This window comes from Balaenoptera acutorostrata, chromosome 2 (assembly GCF_949987535.1).
Source record: "Balaenoptera acutorostrata chromosome 2, mBalAcu1.1, whole genome shotgun sequence".
Classification (NCBI taxonomy): Eukaryota; Metazoa; Chordata; class Mammalia; order Artiodactyla; family Balaenopteridae; genus Balaenoptera; species Balaenoptera acutorostrata.
The window spans coordinates 3,770,325-3,789,917 of NC_080065.1; the positions used below are offsets into that span (position 1 = coordinate 3,770,325).

Below are 19,593 nucleotides of genomic sequence, written 5' to 3' on the forward strand. Positions count from 1 at the left end.
CAGCCATGTGCTATAACTAACCTTTTTAAGCCTTTAAAACGTATATCTACTGGCCCCCCCTGCAGCGCGGGCAACCCCTCCGTCCCCCTGCCCCCCAAGTCCCCCCACCCCCCAAGTCGGGGCAGGCTGAGTAGGAGGACAGAGCGGTACCTGGGCGCTGGCTGAAAAGGAGGCGCCCACAAAGCCAGGATCCACTCGTTCCAAAGGCTGGGGAAGGGTTGCGGCACCTGATGACTCGTTTCCCACAGACGAAGTACGGAAAGCGGAAAAGAGGGGCTTCACGGCAGAACCTGACGGATACCCCAGTGCTGAGCCCCGGTGACGGTGGCACCTTGCGTGCCGGTGAGAATTCACGCTCCCTCCGGGGCCTCCCGTTAAACCCACACCTCGCCGAGCCGCGAGAAAACCATCAGACGGATGCCAGTCGGGAACACCTGCAACACACCTGGCCAGCACCCCTCAGAACTGTCCAGGTCACAAAAACTAGGACGCTCTGAGGCACCATCACAGCCTAGGAGTGGCCTGTTTAAAGCCCCTCCCGTGCTCCTGGCGCCCCCCGCGCCCGCCAGGCCCGAGGAGCCCGAGGAAGCCAGCGCTTCAGGGGTGACTCCCAGTGCGGCCCAGCCAGGCCTTAGTGTCCACCCACCTGCTGGTCTCCCTCCAGCTTCTAAAGAAAGTTCCAGGAACCTGCAGCACCTTCTGAACACGGCACACCAAGCCCACCGCCCCCAGAGGCCGGGGCGGCATCCTGGCCGGGGCTCCCAGGATGACTGGCCAGCAAGGCCGGACCGGACCAGGCCCAGGACCCAGAGCTGCAGACCAGCCTCGGCCCAAGACCACCGAGGAGCCCTCCCAGAAACGGGCGGGACAGCGGGTGCCTGGCAGTGAGAGCCCAAGGCCCGGGGAGCAACCGCGGCCAGGAAGGGGCGAAGCGGGCACGGCATCCCTCCTCCTCCCCGTGAGGGGAGGCAGCAGCGAGCTTCGCATGAGGCCCTGTGACTTGTGTCATCACGGGCGTCCTGAGAAGCCCCCGCGCCCGCAAGCGCCGGCCACACACCCATGCGGACCCTCCCCGTCCGGTGCAGGCCTGACGCGGCTCAGAGCACAGCAGCCTCTACCAGCCCGCGCGCCCGGCCCTCGGAGACACACGGCCCCCGCCGAGGCGGCCTCTGCTCTTCCCACCCGTCCTCGACCTGCTTCTCCCACAGCCGTTTTGATGCCCGGTTTCCGGCTCCACGACATGCAAACTTAACCCGGACCTGAGTAAACATGGTGGTCACCAGGGACAGCGTGGGAGCCGGTGCTCTGGACGAGGGGGCGGGAACAGGAAGCCACCAGGAGAGGAGCGCACGCAGCAGGGCAGCAGGGCCTTCGGGGCGGGAGGGGACGGCCCAGGCCAGAGAGGCGGGCGGGACGGGGGCGCCAGCTCAGGGGCAAAGCGGAGCCCGGCAGGCCCGGACCCAGTGGTCTGCTGTGGATACCGGGTCAGAGCCCCATCCCCGCTGAGGGTCCCGAGTGCAGCGTCCTCCGTCTGCGGTCACAGCCTCCGCCAGCCCCGCTGCAGCCTCTGCGCACAAGCCCTCCCCCTCCCAGTGCGCCGGCACCCTCCTCCCCCCCACCCTCCCTCCCCTGGCCGGTGTTTGGGATTTCTACCACCATCTCTTTCTCTTCCGGAAGAGCTCCCAGGGGAGGAGCGGAGAGTGACCTCTGAGGCTCAGAGCCAGGGGCGTTCCCGAGGGTCCGCTGGGCCGGGCCGGCACCGAGGCACGGGCAGTGGGCGGCCCGCAGTCCTCCCCTGGGGCCGCGGGGCCACCTCCAGCAGGACAGTCCCACCTGCCAACCTAACAGCGCGTCCGACTGGCCGGCCCCCGAGGCTGGATCCTCTTCCAAGGGGTTCAGCGCTGGAACGGAGTTTTTAGGTTCCACGACCCTCAGGGTTAACTAATGCCCTCTGGCCCTTGCCCCCTGCCCTCCGTGCTTTGCAGCCAGGATCAATGCTGGATCTGAAATCCAGTGGCCTGGCCACCTGGGCCAGCGGACTCCCCGAGGGGCACAGCCTGAGAAGAAACTGTTCTGCGTTCAAGCCAGAAAAAAAGGAAATGCTTGAGGCCGAGAACTCCCGTGCTTTCACGGCAAGTTTCTGGCTAAAACAGAAACCCGTTCTCTGGCGAAGACAGAGGAAACACTGACAGGACAGGACCCACCCACGGCCCGGCCAGCTGGACGCGGCCCCTTGCCGGGGCACCTCCCAGCGTCCTCTCCCGGAGGGCTGCCTGGCCCCCACCCAGGCCTCTGGAGCGAGAAGCGCCTGCCCACAGGCGAGAGCCGAGAGGGCAGGAGGTGGATGCGTCCCTGCCCCTCGGGCCTCCAGGGGCCCTTGCCCGACCCTCACGCGTGGCCTGCGGGGGCACCTTGCCGGCTGGAGGCCCAGACGCCCAGAGATGCTACTTCCCAAGGGCCTCGCCAGGTGACCCTGTGCGCCCGGCCCCCAGCTGCCCCCACCAAGCACAAACCCCGCTGCCTGGGGCCAGAAGCAGCACCGTCCAGGCCCACGGACCACGGGCACGCGGGCGGCGGCAGGCCGGCTCCTACCCTACCCGCTGTGCACGTGCGCCTGGCACCTGGAACCCAGCACCTGGCGGGGCGGGGCGGGTGTCCGCTTGGAGAGGTGGGCAGGGCCGGGTCACAGCACCTCTGCGAGGCCTTCCTGAAACGACACAGCCCTCACTTCTGGGAGCACCCTGCCCCCGGCGCCCCCCGTGACACCAGGTCCAAGCCGAAACCAGCAGCGGGCAGTGCAGCCGAGGGGAAAGAGCCTCCCTGGCCCAGGTGTGCCCCCTGCCCCCACCACCCCGCAGCCCGAGGTGAGGGTTCTCCCGGGCGACACCGAGGACCGGGGCGCTCACAGACAAGGACTCAGGAAGGCTCGGGGCACTGGAGGGACACAGCCGCCCTTCAGCCCGGACCAAGGCCACGGCCACCGCCCCGGCGTTCACTGCTCCAACCAAGGGCCTCGGCCCAGCGGTCGGGCCAAAGACACCACCTCTGGCTCCTTCTCCTTAAACCTGACGCTCGCACGGTCGAGACAACAAGGAAAGTACCGGGATTCTCGGCTACTAAGAGGCACGAACACAGAGGAACCAGCCAGACACACACGTTAACACACGTGTGCAGGCACACATAGGCACACGGGGCACGGCTCTGCGAGCTGCTTCTCCAGAAAAGTGAGTGTTTCAGGGACTTCCCGTCCGTCCAAAGGACCTGCCCTCCCCGGCTGGACGTGCTCCCTCCTGGGCAGCGCGGGCCTCTGGTGGGCTCGGGGACCCGGCTCCGCGCCACCCCCCGGTGTCTGCCGCTGATGCGACCTCTCCCTCCCCGGGGACTGGCGGTCGTGACCCCAGCCTGGGGGTGGGGGGAGGGGCTCAGGACGGCAGGGCCGGCCCAGCCGGGGGCAAAGGCGGGAGGTGGGCGCCGGGAGCCCCACCAGCCTCCCGGGGCGGCTCCCGTTACCGACGCAGGCTCCTGTCTGGCTGTGGTCAAGACCCTCCATCCGAGGGAAGAGGAAACCCAAGAACCATCTGGCGCTTCTCTACTCTGATTTCGGCTCCACACGATCCCTCCCCAGTGACCGTCCCGAGAGCCTCCCTGAGAACCCAGGCCTGACCCATGGGCTGTGACCAGACGGGGCCCAGGACACGGCCGCCTCCGGGACAGGCCGGCTCCAGGAGAGGGAGACGGGCACAAGGAGAACCCCCAGGACGGCGCGGGGCCCGCACGAGGCCTCCCCATCTCCCTGGGGGGACGCCCCGCTCACGTGGACTCGTGGGGTGCCCCCGCCTCGCAGACGGCGCCAGGCCACAGGCACATGCTGACCACGCGGACGCCCAGACAGGCTCGGCTGCAGGCTGGGCAGACGGGAAGCAGCTCTCGCTGCGAGCAGTAAACGCAGGCCCAGGAGCCCAACACCCAGCAGAGACCCCAGCGCCACGGGCACACGGAGCCAGGGATTCTGCCCGAGAGCAACCCTGAGCCCGGGAAACTCGCAGCTGGTCTCAGGGCCCACCCAAGCCTCGCGAAGCTCAGAAACAGAATGTCCACCTCCTCCCCGATCGTGTTCTCAAGGAGAAACCGCCCGAGGAAAGAAAGAGGAAACAAACCCAGGCCAGGGCCCCAGGGCCTTGCCAGAGGCGCGGGCAGCGAGGCCACGCAGACGCACAAGGCCCCAGGCAAGACCTGGCACCGACAGTTCACCCCCTTCCCGGCCAGGAGCACGGCCCCGCAAACCCCCACCCCCAGCCACAGGGGCACCGGGACGGGGCCCCTCACCAGCGCTCCCGGCACGGGGCTCCAGGGCCGACACGGCGCCAGGGGCCACAGATGGAGGAGCGGCCATGGATCCGGGGGCCAGGGCGCCTCATTCTTCGGCTGGCCCTGCTGAAGCTGCAGGCTTATCTGCACAGACCAGACCTCTGCTCTGAAGAGGGAGTTCCCTCTTTCTCATAAAGGAAAGGTGTAACCCTTTGTGCTCTGCTCTCTGTGCCGGGCGGCACTGCCCCAGGGTCCCCCAGAAGGGACCCCGGACGGCCCCAGACCGCCACGCTGGCCGGCCTCACGCTCCCAGAGCGGCTTGCACACGCCTGCTCCCCGCAAGCAGCACTGCTGCAAAGTGACTACGAGAGGGGCGCCCCCAAAAGCACCTGGCTGCACGCACGGCAGTTAACACTTAGGCCAAACGGCAGCCTCCGCCCTCCAGCCTCACGTGCCCAGCGACGTGTGGCCCTTCCGGGGGGAACGGGAGACCCCCAGAGACCAGCCAGCGGCACCGTCCTCCCACCCGCCTGTGCCTCCAATTTCCGCGCCGAGCCCAACCACAGTCCCGCTGCTGTGCCCCGAGGACACTGGCCCTGGGAAGGCACCCCCGGCCCAAGGCCACCCATCGCCCAGGGCAGGAGCCCGGGCCAACCCCGCAGCCACCTGGTCAGGTGCCAGGACCTGCTCAGGTCTGCTCAGGGCCGTGGCCGCAGGCCTGCTGGGCAGAGCCTCCCTCCACGGCCCGGTTCCCCGGGGGCAGGCAAGCGAGGGCAGCCCCCTCGCCTACTGGCTCCGACCTGGCAGACGCCTCTGGCCATCCCGGCTGCCCCCTGCTCGGTCCGTGATGCCCTGAGCTGCAGGAAATCAAGACCCTGGGTGACCTTGGCCCTGACTGGCTCTAGGCCCACACAAGGCCCCTCACCCTCTCTAGGCACACCCCCCCTCCAACGACCCCGCGAGAATTCCCCCCCCCGCCACCAAGCGGAGAGTAAGCCCGCTGCCCACCTCCAAGCAGGGGACATGTGGGATCAATTATTTGAAAATAACGGGGTCCACGCGGAGACCATGGGCTGCGGGGCCGTCTGGTTCTGATGCCCTGGCCGTGTGACCGCCCAGCCCGGGGGGCCTCTGAGCTGCACGCTCTCTGTGCGGTGGGTGCCCCGTCACGGGGAGCTGCTCTGCCCAGGTGAACCCACCTGCCTCCGTTCATAAGGTGGCTGTGGCCTCAAGCGCAGAGTGGCAGGCCCTGCAGACAGATCCTCTGCTTGTGTCGCCACCTCCAGTGACGTGGGCACTCGGGCCCGAGGCTGTCCCTGGGTTGTGTTGGGCCTGGCCGCACGAGGGGACCGGCGGGATGCAGGCTGTCCGATGGTAACAAGGACCAGCAGCAGCCTGTCCCCAGAAATTCAGCTCCCTCAAATGCAGCCCCCGGGATGGGACGGGGTGAGCCCGGCCTGAGACAGGCGCCTCGGGGCAATGAGTCAGGGTCTGACGCCATGGGGTGCTGAGCTGGCCCAGGGGGATTCCACAGAAGGGCGGCACGGAGCCGGCCGGGGTGGGGCTGTCCTGTTGTGTGTGTGTGTGCGTGCGCGTGTGTCTGGGGGCGGCGGGAGGACTGCCCGGCGTGCGTGTCCCGGGCGGCCCCTGGCAGAGGGGAGCCGTGGCCTTGGCTGGGCTCTCTGCTAGGCAAGCAGAGGGCCCCCGAGGCCAGCAGAGGCCCCCGAGGCCAGCAGGGGACCCCCGAGGCCAGCAGAGGCCCCCGAGGCCAGCAGGGGGCCCCCGAGGCCAGCAGAGGCCCCCGAGGCCAGCAGGGGACCCCCGAGGCCAGCAGAGGCCCCCGAGGCCAGCAGAGGGCCCCCGAGGCCAGCAGAGGCCCCCGAGGCCAGCAGGGGGCCCCCGAGGCCAGCAGAGGCCCCCGAGGCCAGCAGGGGACCCCCGAGGCCAGCAGAGGCCCCCGAGGCCAGCAGGGGGCCCCCGAGGCCAGCAGGGGGCCCCCGAGGCCAGCAGGGCTTGCGTGTGGAGGCGCCACCACGCCGCGCGTCCTGGGGCGTGTTAACTGCCTCTCTGCCCGGCGCCTCTTGGGGGCTGGGGGGCAGTGGAATTCCCTGCTGCCCCAGCACTTGGCGGGGCCCGCTGGTTGGTGATGCCCTGTGCGCTGCTGGAGAACGGAGGACCCCTTCTCCCCCTGGCGCCCCGGGGGACCGGGAGACACACAGCACCGGCCACTCTTCCCTCGGTGGATGAGGTTCAACCGATTTTCAGGGGTCAGCCCTTCGGACAGCCTGCACCGCCTGCCCTTCCTGCTCAGGCGTCCCCCGCGCCAGCATGACGCATCCCTTCCTTCCTGGACCCAGTGACGGAGCAATGCTCCGCGGCCTCGGCCCAGCAGGACACAACCTCAAGGCTTTGTCTTGGGCCCACTCTCCGGCCGCGCTCACGTCCCAACGCCCAGGGCCCCGGCCTTGTGCTCTGGCCATCCCAGCGGCAGCAGCCCCTCGAGGGCAGCGGGCACACGCATCGGCACACAGCCTGCTCCCTGTGACCCCGAGCCCCGCAGGACAAAGGTGACGCTCCCAGAGCTGCCTGGGTCAGTGGCTGGGGGCGCGGGTCCCCTTCACAGGGGGCAAGAGCAGACCCCCGCGTGACCCACAGGACCTGAGCGGCAGAGCATGAAATCACGGGAAAGGAATCCAAAAAGAGGAACAAGAAAGGAAGAGGAAGCCCCAGCGGAGCTGAGGGCAGCTCCCGGGGAGGAACGGGCAGGAGACCGGCAGGGACAGTGGACCTCCAGGGCCCAGCCCACGGGCCCTGCGGTGGGGGGCAGTGGGGTCGGGGCCACCCCTCTGGGGGTGCACGTGGACACCCCCACCTCACCGCCCGCAGGCCACCGTCCCGGCTCTAAAGCACCAACTGTGGGCCTGCCGACCGGACACAGCCAAGGTCAAAACAGCAGGGGCAGTTCAAGGTCAACACTTGGTATCGGCCACTGCACCCTGATGAAGGCCCAGAGCCTCCGACAGCCAGGAAACGGGCCCCGGCTTCACAGGCTGACAACAGGGCTCCCCGGCAGGCCCAGCCTGGACGCAGGGACCAGCGGCAGCCCAGGCGGCCGCCCCGTGTCACAGGCTCACCGACTAGGCCCTCAGCCTCAGGCCGGGCACAACCAAGGCTGGCCCCACCAAGCTCTGGGTCAGCCAGGTGGGCCTGCAGACGTGAGCGCTGGCCCCTCCTCACCTCCCTCCCACCCTCGCCCTGGCGTCCCACGCTCCCTATTTCCACGACAGCCCCGGGTACACCTCGGGAGGGTATCCCCAAACCTGCTTCACCAGCACCACCGGGAGGCCCACCCAGAAAGCCAGGTGCCCCCCTGGAGGTTCAAAGGCCAGCCACAGAGTCAGGAAGGAACTTCAGTGACTCTGCGACAAGCAGGTGTGGCCACAAGCTGGACCACAGGGCAAGGGCCCCGCACGCGGGTCTTCAAAGGGGCTCCAGCCAGCGGTTCCGGCTCCCGCAGGACTGTCCCACCACTGAGCAGCGCGTGAGGCTGCTTCCCAGCCTCCCCCGTCACGCTGGCGACGCGGTGCCCATCACAGGGCCTCTCTGGGCACCGACTGGTCTGACGGCTTGCGTTAAAACTCAGAACCTAGCCGAGCAGACCCCGAAAGGCAACAGCACGCCTGCCTGTGACCCCATAGGGGGCTCCGCCCAGCTCCCCAAGGTCTTCTGCGGCTGTCCCTCTAAGGGAACATGAGGACGAGTGAAGAACACGGGGTTCCCAGGGTGAAGTTCTGTGCCAACTCATCTAAGCGTCACAGGTGCAGCTCAGACCCTAGAGGGTTTGTTGAAAAGCATGCAGGACGCCCACACTTAGCATTTGCCTGTGCTCCTGCCTCTGAGAGCACACAGGCAAAGGGGGTTCTAGACGAGCCGGGAGAGAGAATGAAGTGGGATTACGGCTGAGAAAGCAAGAGCCTTGGACTGAGGGCGGGCTGGGGGCTCGAGGTCAGCCGGGCAGGCGACACCACGGCCCTCCTGGCAGCCCTGAGCGCAGGCCCAGGGGCACCTAGCTTACAGAGAGCCACCGAGGCCCGTCCGAGAAGGAGCCAGCAGGCAGGGGCCCGCACACCCGGAAAGGCTGAGGGTCCCCGAGGACACGATGGCTCCTGGTGGCCGGTGAAACGCCGCTCACCCAGAAAGGCCACACCGGGATGTGCTAGTCAGAGCCGCAGTGAGAGAAAGGCTGGGCTTACGGACTCTGCCTTCAAGTCCGGCCTGGTTTCAGCCTCCAAGTCGTCGGCAGCCGTGCCCAGTCCCACACCCACACCCACGTGCAGAGGAAAGCTGGCGGGCACCCGAGGGACGGGGCGGGACCCTGCCGACCCGCCCCTGCCCACTAGGACAGCGTGCTGCCTCCAAGGGGTGCCCGGCCTCCAGGCGCCAAGACCTGTGGCCTCCACTGACCTCGCCCTCTTTCCTGCCTGGAGCAGGACACCTCTTCCCCAACGCTGCAGAGTGACCCTCCATTTCTAGAGGGGCGCTGAGCCCCAGATGAAGCAGCGGACTCAGGGTGATCAACCTATCAGCTGCAGAGAAGCCCGGGCCTAGAGCCCAGATAATGGAGGAACAGGCCTGGGGATGCCCCCGCACCAAGAGAAAGTGAAAGTGCCAGAGACCTGATTCCAGAAGCGAAGTGGGCAAGGAGGACCCTCAGCCTGAGTACAGCTCCCCTCCTCCGCCCCGGCAGGGACCTGCACTCCTTCCTGCTCAAGACCCCACAGAGCGTGGGCCTGACCCGGGTCAGCCGGGCTTATGTGACCGGCGGCCCTTTACCCCACCGCGCAAGAGCGGAGACGAGCAAAGCAGAGGTGGCTGGGAAGGAAAGAGCCAGGCGCTCCTGCCCCAGGAGCCTTACCACGGGTGGGGACCCCACCGGGTCACCGGGCCTGGGGGGCCTGGGAACTCTCGGAGGAAGAGCCCCTCCTCGGTCTCCATAGCTACCCAGGGCGTCTCACACCTCCCCAGGGGCCCACCCCAAGTGGGAGAAAGGTGCTTCCTAGGCCCCGGGGGGGGGACCATGGGGGCGCAGCAGAGGAGGGCCCACCGCCCCTGAAACCCTCGCCCAGTGCCTCCACCACTAAGCTTGGAGAGGGGGCTCGTCAGGCAGGAGTGGGGGGCGGTGAGACGGGAACCACAGAAGCAGGCAAAGCGGTGGAAACTAGTGCGGAGTGAGCGGAAGGCGCCGGCCGGGAATCAGGGGGAGGAGGAGCGGAGAGCAGCCCCACACCCCTTCCTCGGGCGACGTCCCGGCCCGGGTCGCCCTCCCCTCCCTGCCACCCGTGCCACCCCCTCCGCCGCGGCCTCCCACCCCCTCCCTCCAGGGCCGCCCCCTCCTCCCGATCCTCCCTCCCCTCCCCTCCACTCTCCTTCCCCCCGGCCGCCAGCCCCGCGCAGCCCGGCCTCCGCCTTTGTCCCGCGGGCAGGTGCGGCCGCCCTCACCCGGGCTCGGGCAGTTGGGCTCACCGCCCTCGGGGGGGCCCGGCGCCTCGGTCTGTTCAGGACCCTCATCCTGGCCGCCGTCCGCCCGCGCCTCCACAGGCACCACGGTGAAGTTGGTGGGCATGGCTCGCCTGGCGCTCCGGCCACTCCGCGCGCCCCGGCCACTCCGAACGCCCCGGCGCAGCTCCGCCCGCTCCCGCCGACGAGGCCGGACTAGGGCGCAGGGGCGGGGTCAGCGCGGTCCGCCCCCGCCCCGCCCCGCCCCACGTGACCGCACCTGGCTTTCCCCGCGAGCCCTGGAAAAGTTTGCGCTCCATGGGCCGGGGCGGGGCTGCTTCCGCTGAGGACGGTCCCCCAGCCTGCGCCCGGGCGCTGCCCGCGCCCCCAGACCCCCAGTGCCGCCCCGCCCACAGCGGCTGACTTTCGGTCCCTGCACGGCCCGCTCCCCCACTGCCCCAAGCAGGCCTCTGGCCGGTCTGGCCCCCTTGCTCCCGCCCTTACGGCCATCCCCCTGCCCGCAACTGTACCCCGCTCCGCCCTCACTGTCCCCCTCACCCCGAGAGTGGGACTGTCCACCCCGCCCGAGGTCTGGTCTCCCCTCCCCTCCCCCTTGCCTGACTGAGGCTCACCGAGCGCTTCGTTTAGGGAAGCGCTTCCAGCTGAAGGGAGCCACGGTTAGCAGGGCGCCCGGTCCACAACGGACACAACCGTGTAGCCACAAGTCACCAGGGCTCTGCGACAGGACCCCGCCCACCGGGGACCCCAGGCCCATCCCTGCCGGCTCGGGGCAGACCTCCCCTGCCCCCACCCCACTAGGTTCTGTCTGGGGAGGCCCCCGGGGAAGGGAAGCTTGCAGGCCAGATCAGGGAAGGCACAAGGTGGGACTCCAGGCCCGAGCCAGGCACTCACCAGGATGCCACCTGCCTTGTAACCTGCCATCACCTGGTAGTTTCTTAAAGACACAGGAAATCTGTGTCCAAACGTCCATCAAAGAGAAATTAGCCCGAAAAGTTGTAGCATTTAGGTGCAATGAATCACCCCAAAACAGTTTTACAAAAATAAGGCATAAATATAGGTGGTGTGGGCAAAAATGGTCACGACATACTGCAGCAGAATAATCAGACACTCTGATCCTGTTTGAAAGTGCATGTGAGTTTCTATGGGCCTGAAGGCAGGGGAGGCCGCGCATATCTCTGGGCAGGGATCGAAGGGATCCGCATTCCCCTGCACTGTGTTCTCGTCAACAACCAACGCACAGAAAACCAAAATCCGAAAAGCCACTTCCAAGAGAAGACAAGAGAAGCAGGCAGGGTGGCCCAGGCTCCCACCTCTGTCCCGGGGTCCTGGCAGAAGGAGGGCCTGGGACCCCCGGGAATGCTCCCCTGTCAACAGCCCCACCCAGCAGCAGCAGCACCAGCCTCCTGAGGCGGGGGTGCCCTTGGCCTGGGCCATGGTCACAGACCACCCTGGGCCGAGGGGAGATCTGCAGGCCCGTGGAAGGGGCAGCAGTGTCAGACGGCAGAGATCAGGGCTGCGATGGTGCTGGGTGGCGTCAGCGGCTCTCCAGGTCAGCAGCGTGGAAGGTGGGGAAAGGGCCGCCCACAAAGGACAGGAGCGTTTCCAGATGTCCAGGCACTGGAGCGGGTTCCGGGGAGGGACCAGCTCCCTGGGGAAGATGGGAGTGTCGCCCGGCAACCCGATGGATGTGGCGCTGAAGGGGGTGGCGGAGCACAGACCCTCTCCCTGATGTCACCCACAAGGACCCCGTGTCTGCCCCCCATGCGGTGGCTCAGAGCGGGGCTGTGGCCTCTTCCCTGAATGTGGGGCCCTCTGCGCACGCGACCCGGCCCCGCACACCCTCCCGGACAGCAAGGCCCAGCCCGGAAAGATAAGGCTGCAGCTGAACCTTGGGCGGCGAAGTCTGAGGACCAAACACAGGCTCTGAACAGGAAAGGAGATGCCCTGCCAGCCCCTGCCTACGACCCTTGGCCTCTGGCCTCGGTCTCCTCATCTGCAAAACGAAGGGGCTGGACTTGCTGATGCGCTCCCGTGGTCACCAACACAGCTGGACAGAGCTGAGACCCCCGGTCTGTGAGGAGCCTGGCAGCCCCCCTGCCCTCGGGGCTCTGCCGATGAAACCTCAACCCCCACTGCCCCCCACAGGTGGCAGTAACTTGCGGTGGCAGTCAGTGCTGAGCTTGCAGAAGCCTTTGTAGGTGACCCTGCATCCAGCTCCCCACTGTGACACCCTCTGTGGCCCCAAGTCCAGGCCCCCCCACCCCAGGCTCTGGCTGTGCTTACCCAAGGCCCACCCACGCAGAAGCCCTGCAGCCCTGCGGCGAGGCCACCTACCCAGGACCTAACTGGCTCTGGGTTCTGCATAACAATGGCCTGGCTCCTGAATCACGTCATTGTCACCTGAGAAGCAAAGGAAACCCAGCCCTCAGCAGGTGAAAGGGCTGAAGGGGTGGATGGGACGGCAAGGGCAGATGTCAAGGACATCACTGGAGCGAGTGTGGGTTCTCGCACTATTCTTGTGCTTTTCTGTAAGTTTGGAATTTTTCAAAATAAAATAATTTTATAATTCTAGGTAAATAAAGTTCCTTGTTTCACTACACGTAAAATACATACATGACAAGGACCTCCTGTATAGTACAAGGAAGTATACTCACTATCTTGTAATAAACTTTAATGGAAAAGAGTCTGAAAAAGAATATAGATATGTGTAACTGAATCACTTTGCTGTACGCCTGAAGTTCACACAAGTTTGTAAATCAACTAGACTTCAATTAAAACAACAAAACAAACAAACAGAAGTTCCTTGTTTCTAAGTGACACGCAGCCGTATCTTGAAACTCGGTCTCCACACCCTCCATGTCCTCCTGCCACCAGCTGGCCCCGCTCTGCCTGTCCCCAGCTCAGGACGTCATGTGCCTGGTGGCTGGGTGGCCCACTCTTGGTGCCAGGATGCCCCAGGCTCGCCCACCCTGCCCCTCCACCTCCGGGATCGGGGTGCACACACAGGAGCGGGCAGCACCTCCCCGAAAAGTCCCTGTCTGGTGGCATCTGAAGACGTGCAGGTGGGACCCCCCACCAGCAAACCCCCCTCCCCCCCAGAGACCTTGCTGGGCGGAGGAAAGGAAGTGACGTTAAAAGAATACACAGTTCAGAAAGCACAGGGCCTGAGCACTAGAGGGCAGGGATCCAGTTGTAAGGTCCACACTCTGGGAGACCCCACCGGGCCGTCTGGGGCACCTCATAGGGGTGAGGTAGGGGGATGGGGGATGGAGTGGGGGATGGGGGTAGGGGATGGGTGGGGGATGGGGGGTAGGGGGATGGGGGATGGGGGTGGGGTAGGGGATGGGGGATGGAGTGGGGGATGGGTGGGGTGGGGGGGTAGGGGTTGGGGGGGACAGCTCTGGGAAGCCGGTTCCTGTCCGAGTTCCACCAGGAGGACCCAGAGCCCCTTGACAAAAGAGAGAAGCCCCCACGCTGAGAAACCTTTCCCTGTAACCTGAGGATTTTGCAAAGAGCTTTCCAAAAACCGCAGGGAAGGAGAGCAGGCCAGCTAAGCGAAACAGCGAGCCGACCCGGCCAGACCCAGCAGGACTCTCGGCAGTCACCCCATGGAATGTGCAGACAACCAGACAAACTCGATCACCAGCCAGGGCCAAAGAAGGCCGCTCTGGGCATGACTGGTCTCGGGGAGTCTCCTGCCGGAGACTGGGGTCTTCCCACCAGGAAAGAGAGAGCGGGTCTGGGAGGAGGTGGGACACGGCCCAGGACAGGCCAGAGAGGACTTGGGTGAGTCGTCGGCTACAGGTTGACCGCAGACAACGGCACTCAGAATGCACTGAGCTGAAACCCCGAAGACGCCGACCATTTCTGGGGGTTCTTCCCGGTGCGGCTGGGCAGCTGGCGAGCCTCGGCCTGGTTTACAGGGAAGAGAGTCGGGGTCCGATCCGTCGCGGGCGGGGCAGGGAGAGAGGCAGGCCCAGCTCCCGGGAACCCCGCAGCCTCGGTGATCAGAGCCCCTATTGTTTTAATTCTCGAAGAAAGGAAGTGGTGGCTCCCGGTTGTCAGAGAAGAGCGCGGCGGACCTTCCCGCCTGCTGGGCGGTCCGGAAGAGGGTGCAGCCGCATTTTATACCTGGTCCGGCAAGGAGGGCCCTGACCCGTTTTTGTGCAACCAAAGTCTGGCATGTGAAAATTCAACCTGGGAAAGTACAAATGCTCCTCCTCACCTGAGACCATACGTGCTGGAGGCGAAGGCCTTCTAGGCGAGCTTCAAGAATTCGTTCTCTGATTCGCAGGACATTTTAAGTCTCACCAGGGAGGCTGAAGGAACCACCACTGACAGCACAGCGTTTTTCAAGCAACTGGGATCCGGGGATGCAAAGGCCAGACTCACGGTCACCGCCGCCGCCTTCCCCAACCCTGTCCTGGGGGCCACAGCCAGAGCCCAGACGCCCAAGGCCCTCGCCAGCACCCACGGTGCTCCCCAGAACCCCCGAGGGCCGTCAGCTCCACGGAAACGCTGGGAGCAGCGCACGCCTCTGCTTGGCAATGCGTGCGTGTGAAACTGTCTCCCGTCCACTCCTGTCCACGTACAGCTACCACGCTGCCCGTCTCACCCATGGTCAAGTGCGCCAGGACCCCGGCAGCCAGTCCCAGCCTCAGGAACAAGCGGGGACTCTCAGGGCATCAGGGGTCCAGGCCGTGTATCTCACCCACCCTGCCATCTCCGCGCCAGCCCCCAGTCCCCTGGGCTCCCCTGCCACACACCCCCAGGCCCGAGATGGCTCAGGGCGCCGGCAGGGGTCCTCCCACCCTTCCCCAGGAGGCCACATCTCAGGGTGCAGGGAAGGGACACAGCCACCCCCTCTGGACTTCCCCAGGGACTTCCAGGATGGGCAGGATGGGCCGGGCCCGGCTTCCTGTGCCAGGATGGGGCAGGGGCTGCGGGGACGGGAGCACCCAGCTTCAAGCTCTAATGCTTCTGGCCTCCCTTCAGGCCCAATGGCTCCCCTTTGCTGCTCCGTCTTCCCTCCAAAATCCTGTCCACCCCAGCCTGGCACACGTGCAGGTGGTTCCCAGCCTTGCGGTCCCACTGAAAGCTGTCAGGTTCCACGTGGCACTGGGGTTGACGTGGGCCCTTTCTGCTGATGTGGTGGCCAGGCTCCCCTTTCACCCCTGAGTGCCGTGTGTCTCTCTGGGGCTGCAGGGAGCCTGGCCACCTGGCTGGCTCTCAGGGCTCCCTGTGGGGCGGCCCCAGGGCTGGCCATCCCGTGAGGCCATCGGGGCGGCCCGAGGCCTGCAGGAGCACAGCTTGAAGTCAGGGCTGCGAAACACAGAAGTACACAAAGGTGATGGCTGGGGACTCCTTCGTGAACACAGAAGTACACAGAAGTGATGGCAGGGGACTCCTTTGTGAACACAGAAGTACACAAAGGTGATGGCTGGGGACTCCTTCGTGAACACAGAAGTACACAGAAGTGATGGCAGGGGACTCCTTCGTGAACACAGAAGTACACAAAGGTGATGGCTGGGGACTCCTTCGTGAACACAGAAGTACACAGAAGTGATGGCAGGGGACTCCTTCGTGAACACAGAAGTACACAAAGGTGATGGCTGGGGACTCCTTCGTGAACACAGAAGTACACAAAGGTGATGGCTGGGGACTCCTTCGTGAACACAGAAGTACACAAAGGTGATGGCAGGGGACTCCTTCGTGAACACAGAAGTACACAAAGGTGATGGCTGGGGACTCCTTCGTGAACACAGAAGTACACAAAGGTGATGGCTGAGGACTCCTTCGTGAACACAGAAGTACACAAAGGTGATGGCAGGGGACTCCTTCATGAACACAGAAGTACACAAAGGTGATGGCTGGGGACTCCTTCGTGAACACAGAAGTACACAAAGGTGATGGCTGGGGACTCCTTCGTGAACACAGAAGTACACAAAGGTGATGGCTGGGGACTCCTTCGTGAACACAGAAGTACACAAAGGTGATGGCTGGGGACTCCTTCGTGAACACAGAAGTACACAAAGGTGATGGCTGGGGACTCCTTCGTGAACACAGAAGTACACAAAGGTGATGGCTGGGGACTCCTTCGTGGCCTGGAACGCTCCATGAAAGGAAGCGACGTGGTCTTCAGCAGCGTCAGCCACTGCTCCTCAGGGACGCCATCAAGGGCAGGAAAGTGGGCCCCAGAGCCCAAGGCAGCTGCCAGCCGTGTTACCGACCCAGGCCTGTCTGGACTGTATAAGGACCACTGAGAAAAGAAGGGGGGGCGTGTACTCCACAGTGGAGGTGAGGCAGCCCCTCCAGGGACGGGGTCCACCCACCACCGCAGGAAGGCCCGGTGCAGGCCAGGGCGGGACGTGGGGACTTCCTGACACGCCGGGCATGTAAAACCGGCTCCGTCACCACCCAGCAACGTGTGTGCACCAGAGACACCCCAGGACGGTCCCAGCAGCACCATCGGGTCGGCCCGGCTGTGAACAACGCACATGCCCATCAACAGCGACGGGCAAACGGGAGGGCGCGTGCATCGGGTGGGATGCGCGCGGCCTTGGGACGAGAGGAGGCCGCACCGTCCTGCCCACCAGGCGCTCCAGGGCAGGAAGACCAGCGCATGGCCAGGTGCCAGAATGGCAGCTCCCAGGCAGGCAGGGGCGTCTGGAGTGCAGACCGGGCCCCGCTCTGACCTGGATGGGGCTGCGCGGGCATCCCTGGGCACAGAACGCTCAGGGCGTGGCATGGTGGGTGCATCCCTCACAGGAGAAAGACAGAAGGGCTCCGAGGGGTGTTCTGAGTCAGAATCAGGCTCAAACCGACCCGTGGCATCCAGCCCCGTCTGCAACTCGCAGGGAAGAACGCGGCTGCCACCCCCCTGGAGTGCTGTCACCGCACCCCTGAATCACGGCAGGTCCGCATCCCTCATCTTCCTGGCAGCTTCTGTCCCGACCTTCTGTCAACAAGGAAAGAGCAGCCGGCAAACACCTGTTAGATCACAAAGCCGTCTGCCGGGCATCGGAGCCCCGTCTGGCTGGCGCACGCCCATCAGCGGTGCCTCGGTCCCCAGACAACGGTCTGCTTAGCCCAGCCGGCAGGAGGCCCTGATGGGGGCGGGCGCCGAGTTCCCCACCCAGTCAGAGCACGGCGCCTGTTCCCCTCAAGTAGCTCACAGCCTCCTGGGGAGGGTGGAGGCCGGCGTCCAGGCCCCAAGGGCCCACAAGCCCCCAGCAGGGCTTGTCCCTGATACTCATTGAGTCAGGGGCTGCTCTGAGTCTTCGTGCGGGTGACCTCAACTAATCACGGAGAAAGAAAAAAGACAACCAACCGCGGGCACAATAAAGACACCCGTTCTGTGGGGCCCAGAGAGGCTGTGTGACTTGCTAGATGTCACACAGCCTATGGGGGCTGGGACGGGGCTGTGCCTTTCCTGGACGTGAGCCCGCTGTCGTCGGGACCTCGCCTGGCCCCGAGGGGTGAACCCTGCCGCACACCCACGGGTGTCCTCGGGAGCCAGTGGAAGCTCTCCTAGGGAAGGACAGCTACGTGCACACGCAGCCTGGGAGGGGCCGGGGCAGCGGTGTCCCCGGTGGGGGCCGTGAGAGGGTGGGGGTCACAAGGCTCTGGGGGAAGCGTGGGCTCCTTCACTGACCAGTTCCCTCATCAGCTCAACGCTCCATCCCCCAGCACTGCAGCCGAGGCTGGACACACAGCGCGAACCAGCAGGTCCATCTGGTCTGGGAGGCGAGTCCCCAGGCTGGAGGACGGAGGTGGACCAGGCACAGGGCACGAGGAGTGGGCCCTGGGGGAAGGAGGCCCCGGGCAGCAGGCGGATGGAGGGGGCAGTGGCGTGGGGAGGCCCTGTCGTGCCAGCTTGGGGCCCAGGCCTGAGGGGAGCAGACTGCAGGCATCTCCCAGACGGGCTGTGGCATGGGGGCTGCACAGGGGGCCGCCGGCTGCGCTGAGCGCTGTGTGGACGGGGAAAACGGAAGACGCGGGCTGGGAGGACGTCTGCCTTCCTCTGGCCAGCGTCTGCCCGAGGCATGTCGCTGGTCACCTGGGGGGTCTGTGCCCCAGACTCCCAACCCTGGGGCAGCTGAGTAGGGCCTCTAAGCCTCCTCAGGGGACTGCCCTGCCTGGTGCTGTCTCAGAGGTGAGACCCCTGCCACCCCAGCCCAGCCGCAGCCTCCGTTATTTCCCACCCTTTCTGGGCTCACCGTGCTCAGCAGGGGACACCCTCTGGGTCCCCGCGGCAGTCCTGGGCGGGGCCCCCGCCTCGCGCCCCACTCCTACAAGCTCCTGAGGGGTCTCAGGAAGGCTGAGCGTCGGGCACCACAGCCCTGTGGCCGGGGTGGGGCTGCGCCGTCCTGGCTCCCCTGGTCCCAGCATCCCTACTCTGTCTCTCAGGAACGGCAGCCACGCGGCTCCCCGAGCCCCGAGCCCCCACGGGGGAGGGCCACTGGGCCACTGGGCCACTGGGTCAGCCTGGAGTCCGTCACCGGGCAGACACAGCGCCCACCTCCGACCCCCTCGCAGGCCTGGTAAGGACCAGCTGAGGTTTTGGGGCGCAGCCTCGAACCCGCCAAGCGTCACCCTAGGTCAGCGGGGACCTCGGGCTGTGGCCCAGGCCACGGCTGCTGCCAGGCCTGCCTTTAACAGCAGGCCCAGAAACGCATCAAACCGTCTACTCCTTTCAGTTTTTCTTTCCCTTTTTAAAAAAATGAATTTTGTTTAATTGTGGTAAAATACCCATAACATAAAGTTAACCATTTTAACTGTAATTGAGTGACAGCCCAGTGGCATCAGGAACACTCACACTGGCAACCATAATTAATCCCGGAGGCCACTACGTGGGGTCACTCTGGTGCCCTGGTGGCCTAAACGTCAAACAGAAGCCCAGCCAGAGTCAGAGCAGCAAGCGCGAGAGCCCCCGTCACACAGAGCCACCGTCCCGGAGAGGGGGCTCCCCAAGGAGCCCCACCCAGGCTGAGGCCCATCAAGTCGCCCCGTTGTCTCCACAAAAGCCCCCCATTCCTAGCGGGCGGGGCCCGCACAAACACTCTGCCAGATTCAGATCCGTGCTCACTCACATAAGCTCTGTGCCTCGGTTCCACCTTCCACCACGTGGGTGTGCGGCCATCACCGCCTCCATCTCTGGGACTTCTTCATCATCTTGCAAAACCGAAACTCATTAAACCCTAGCTCCCCGCCCCCTCCCCGGCCCCAGGGACCCGCCACCCTGGTCTCCGTCTCTCTGGACCTGATTCCCCCTGGTCCTTATACAGGGGACAGGCGCGGTGCCCGTCCCTTCCCGGCCAGCTCAGCAGAGCCCTCACGGTTCTTCCCATTGGAGCTTGCGTCCGAATGTCCTTCCTCTGAAGGCGGAAGTGTAGTCCATGGTCTGAATGGACCACATTGTGTTTGTCCATCATCCATCGATGGACACCTGGGTTGCTTCCACCTCTTGACTATCTGCTTTAGTGCATGCTTTCCCCTGCATAGAGTGGTGGGGAACACTGTCCGGGGTATGTATCTAAGTAAGAAACACGAGCATCTGAACTATGTTCCCTTTTGTGTAAGGAATCACACAGAGGTGCACACACATGCACACCGCCCCCGCCACCCCGGCCCTGGGAGGGGACAGGCGGCACCTCCATGGCTGGAGGGGAAGGGCTGACCCTCTGCTGGGTGCTTCCCTGGACCTGCCACATTTGGTGGCATGCGCCAGACTCACTGAGACAAAAATACTTTACAATCTTTTAAATT

The 19,593-nt window shown here is 65.3% G+C and overlaps 1 protein-coding gene across 7 annotated transcripts in view; it reads right to left on the reverse strand.

Moving 5' to 3' along the window:
* The window catches only part of SLC12A7 (solute carrier family 12 member 7), a 67,346-nt gene that overhangs the window by 33,235 nt on the left and 14,518 nt on the right, over positions 1 to 19,593 (reverse strand). For 4 of the 7 annotated variants that reach the window (XM_057540505.1, XM_057540504.1, XM_057540501.1 and 1 more), the window contains exon 1: positions 9,808 to 10,005. The exons of 1 other annotated variant lie outside the window; for it this stretch is intronic. In XM_057540505.1, the coding sequence (XP_057396488.1) occupies positions 9,808 to 9,876 (69 nt within the window). In that variant the 5' untranslated portion in view covers positions 9,877 to 10,005. Of the gene's footprint in view, positions 1 to 9,807; positions 10,006 to 19,593 lie in introns of those variants that run through there. 2 more of the 7 variants (XM_057540506.1, XM_057540502.1) reach the window with 1 other exon arrangement.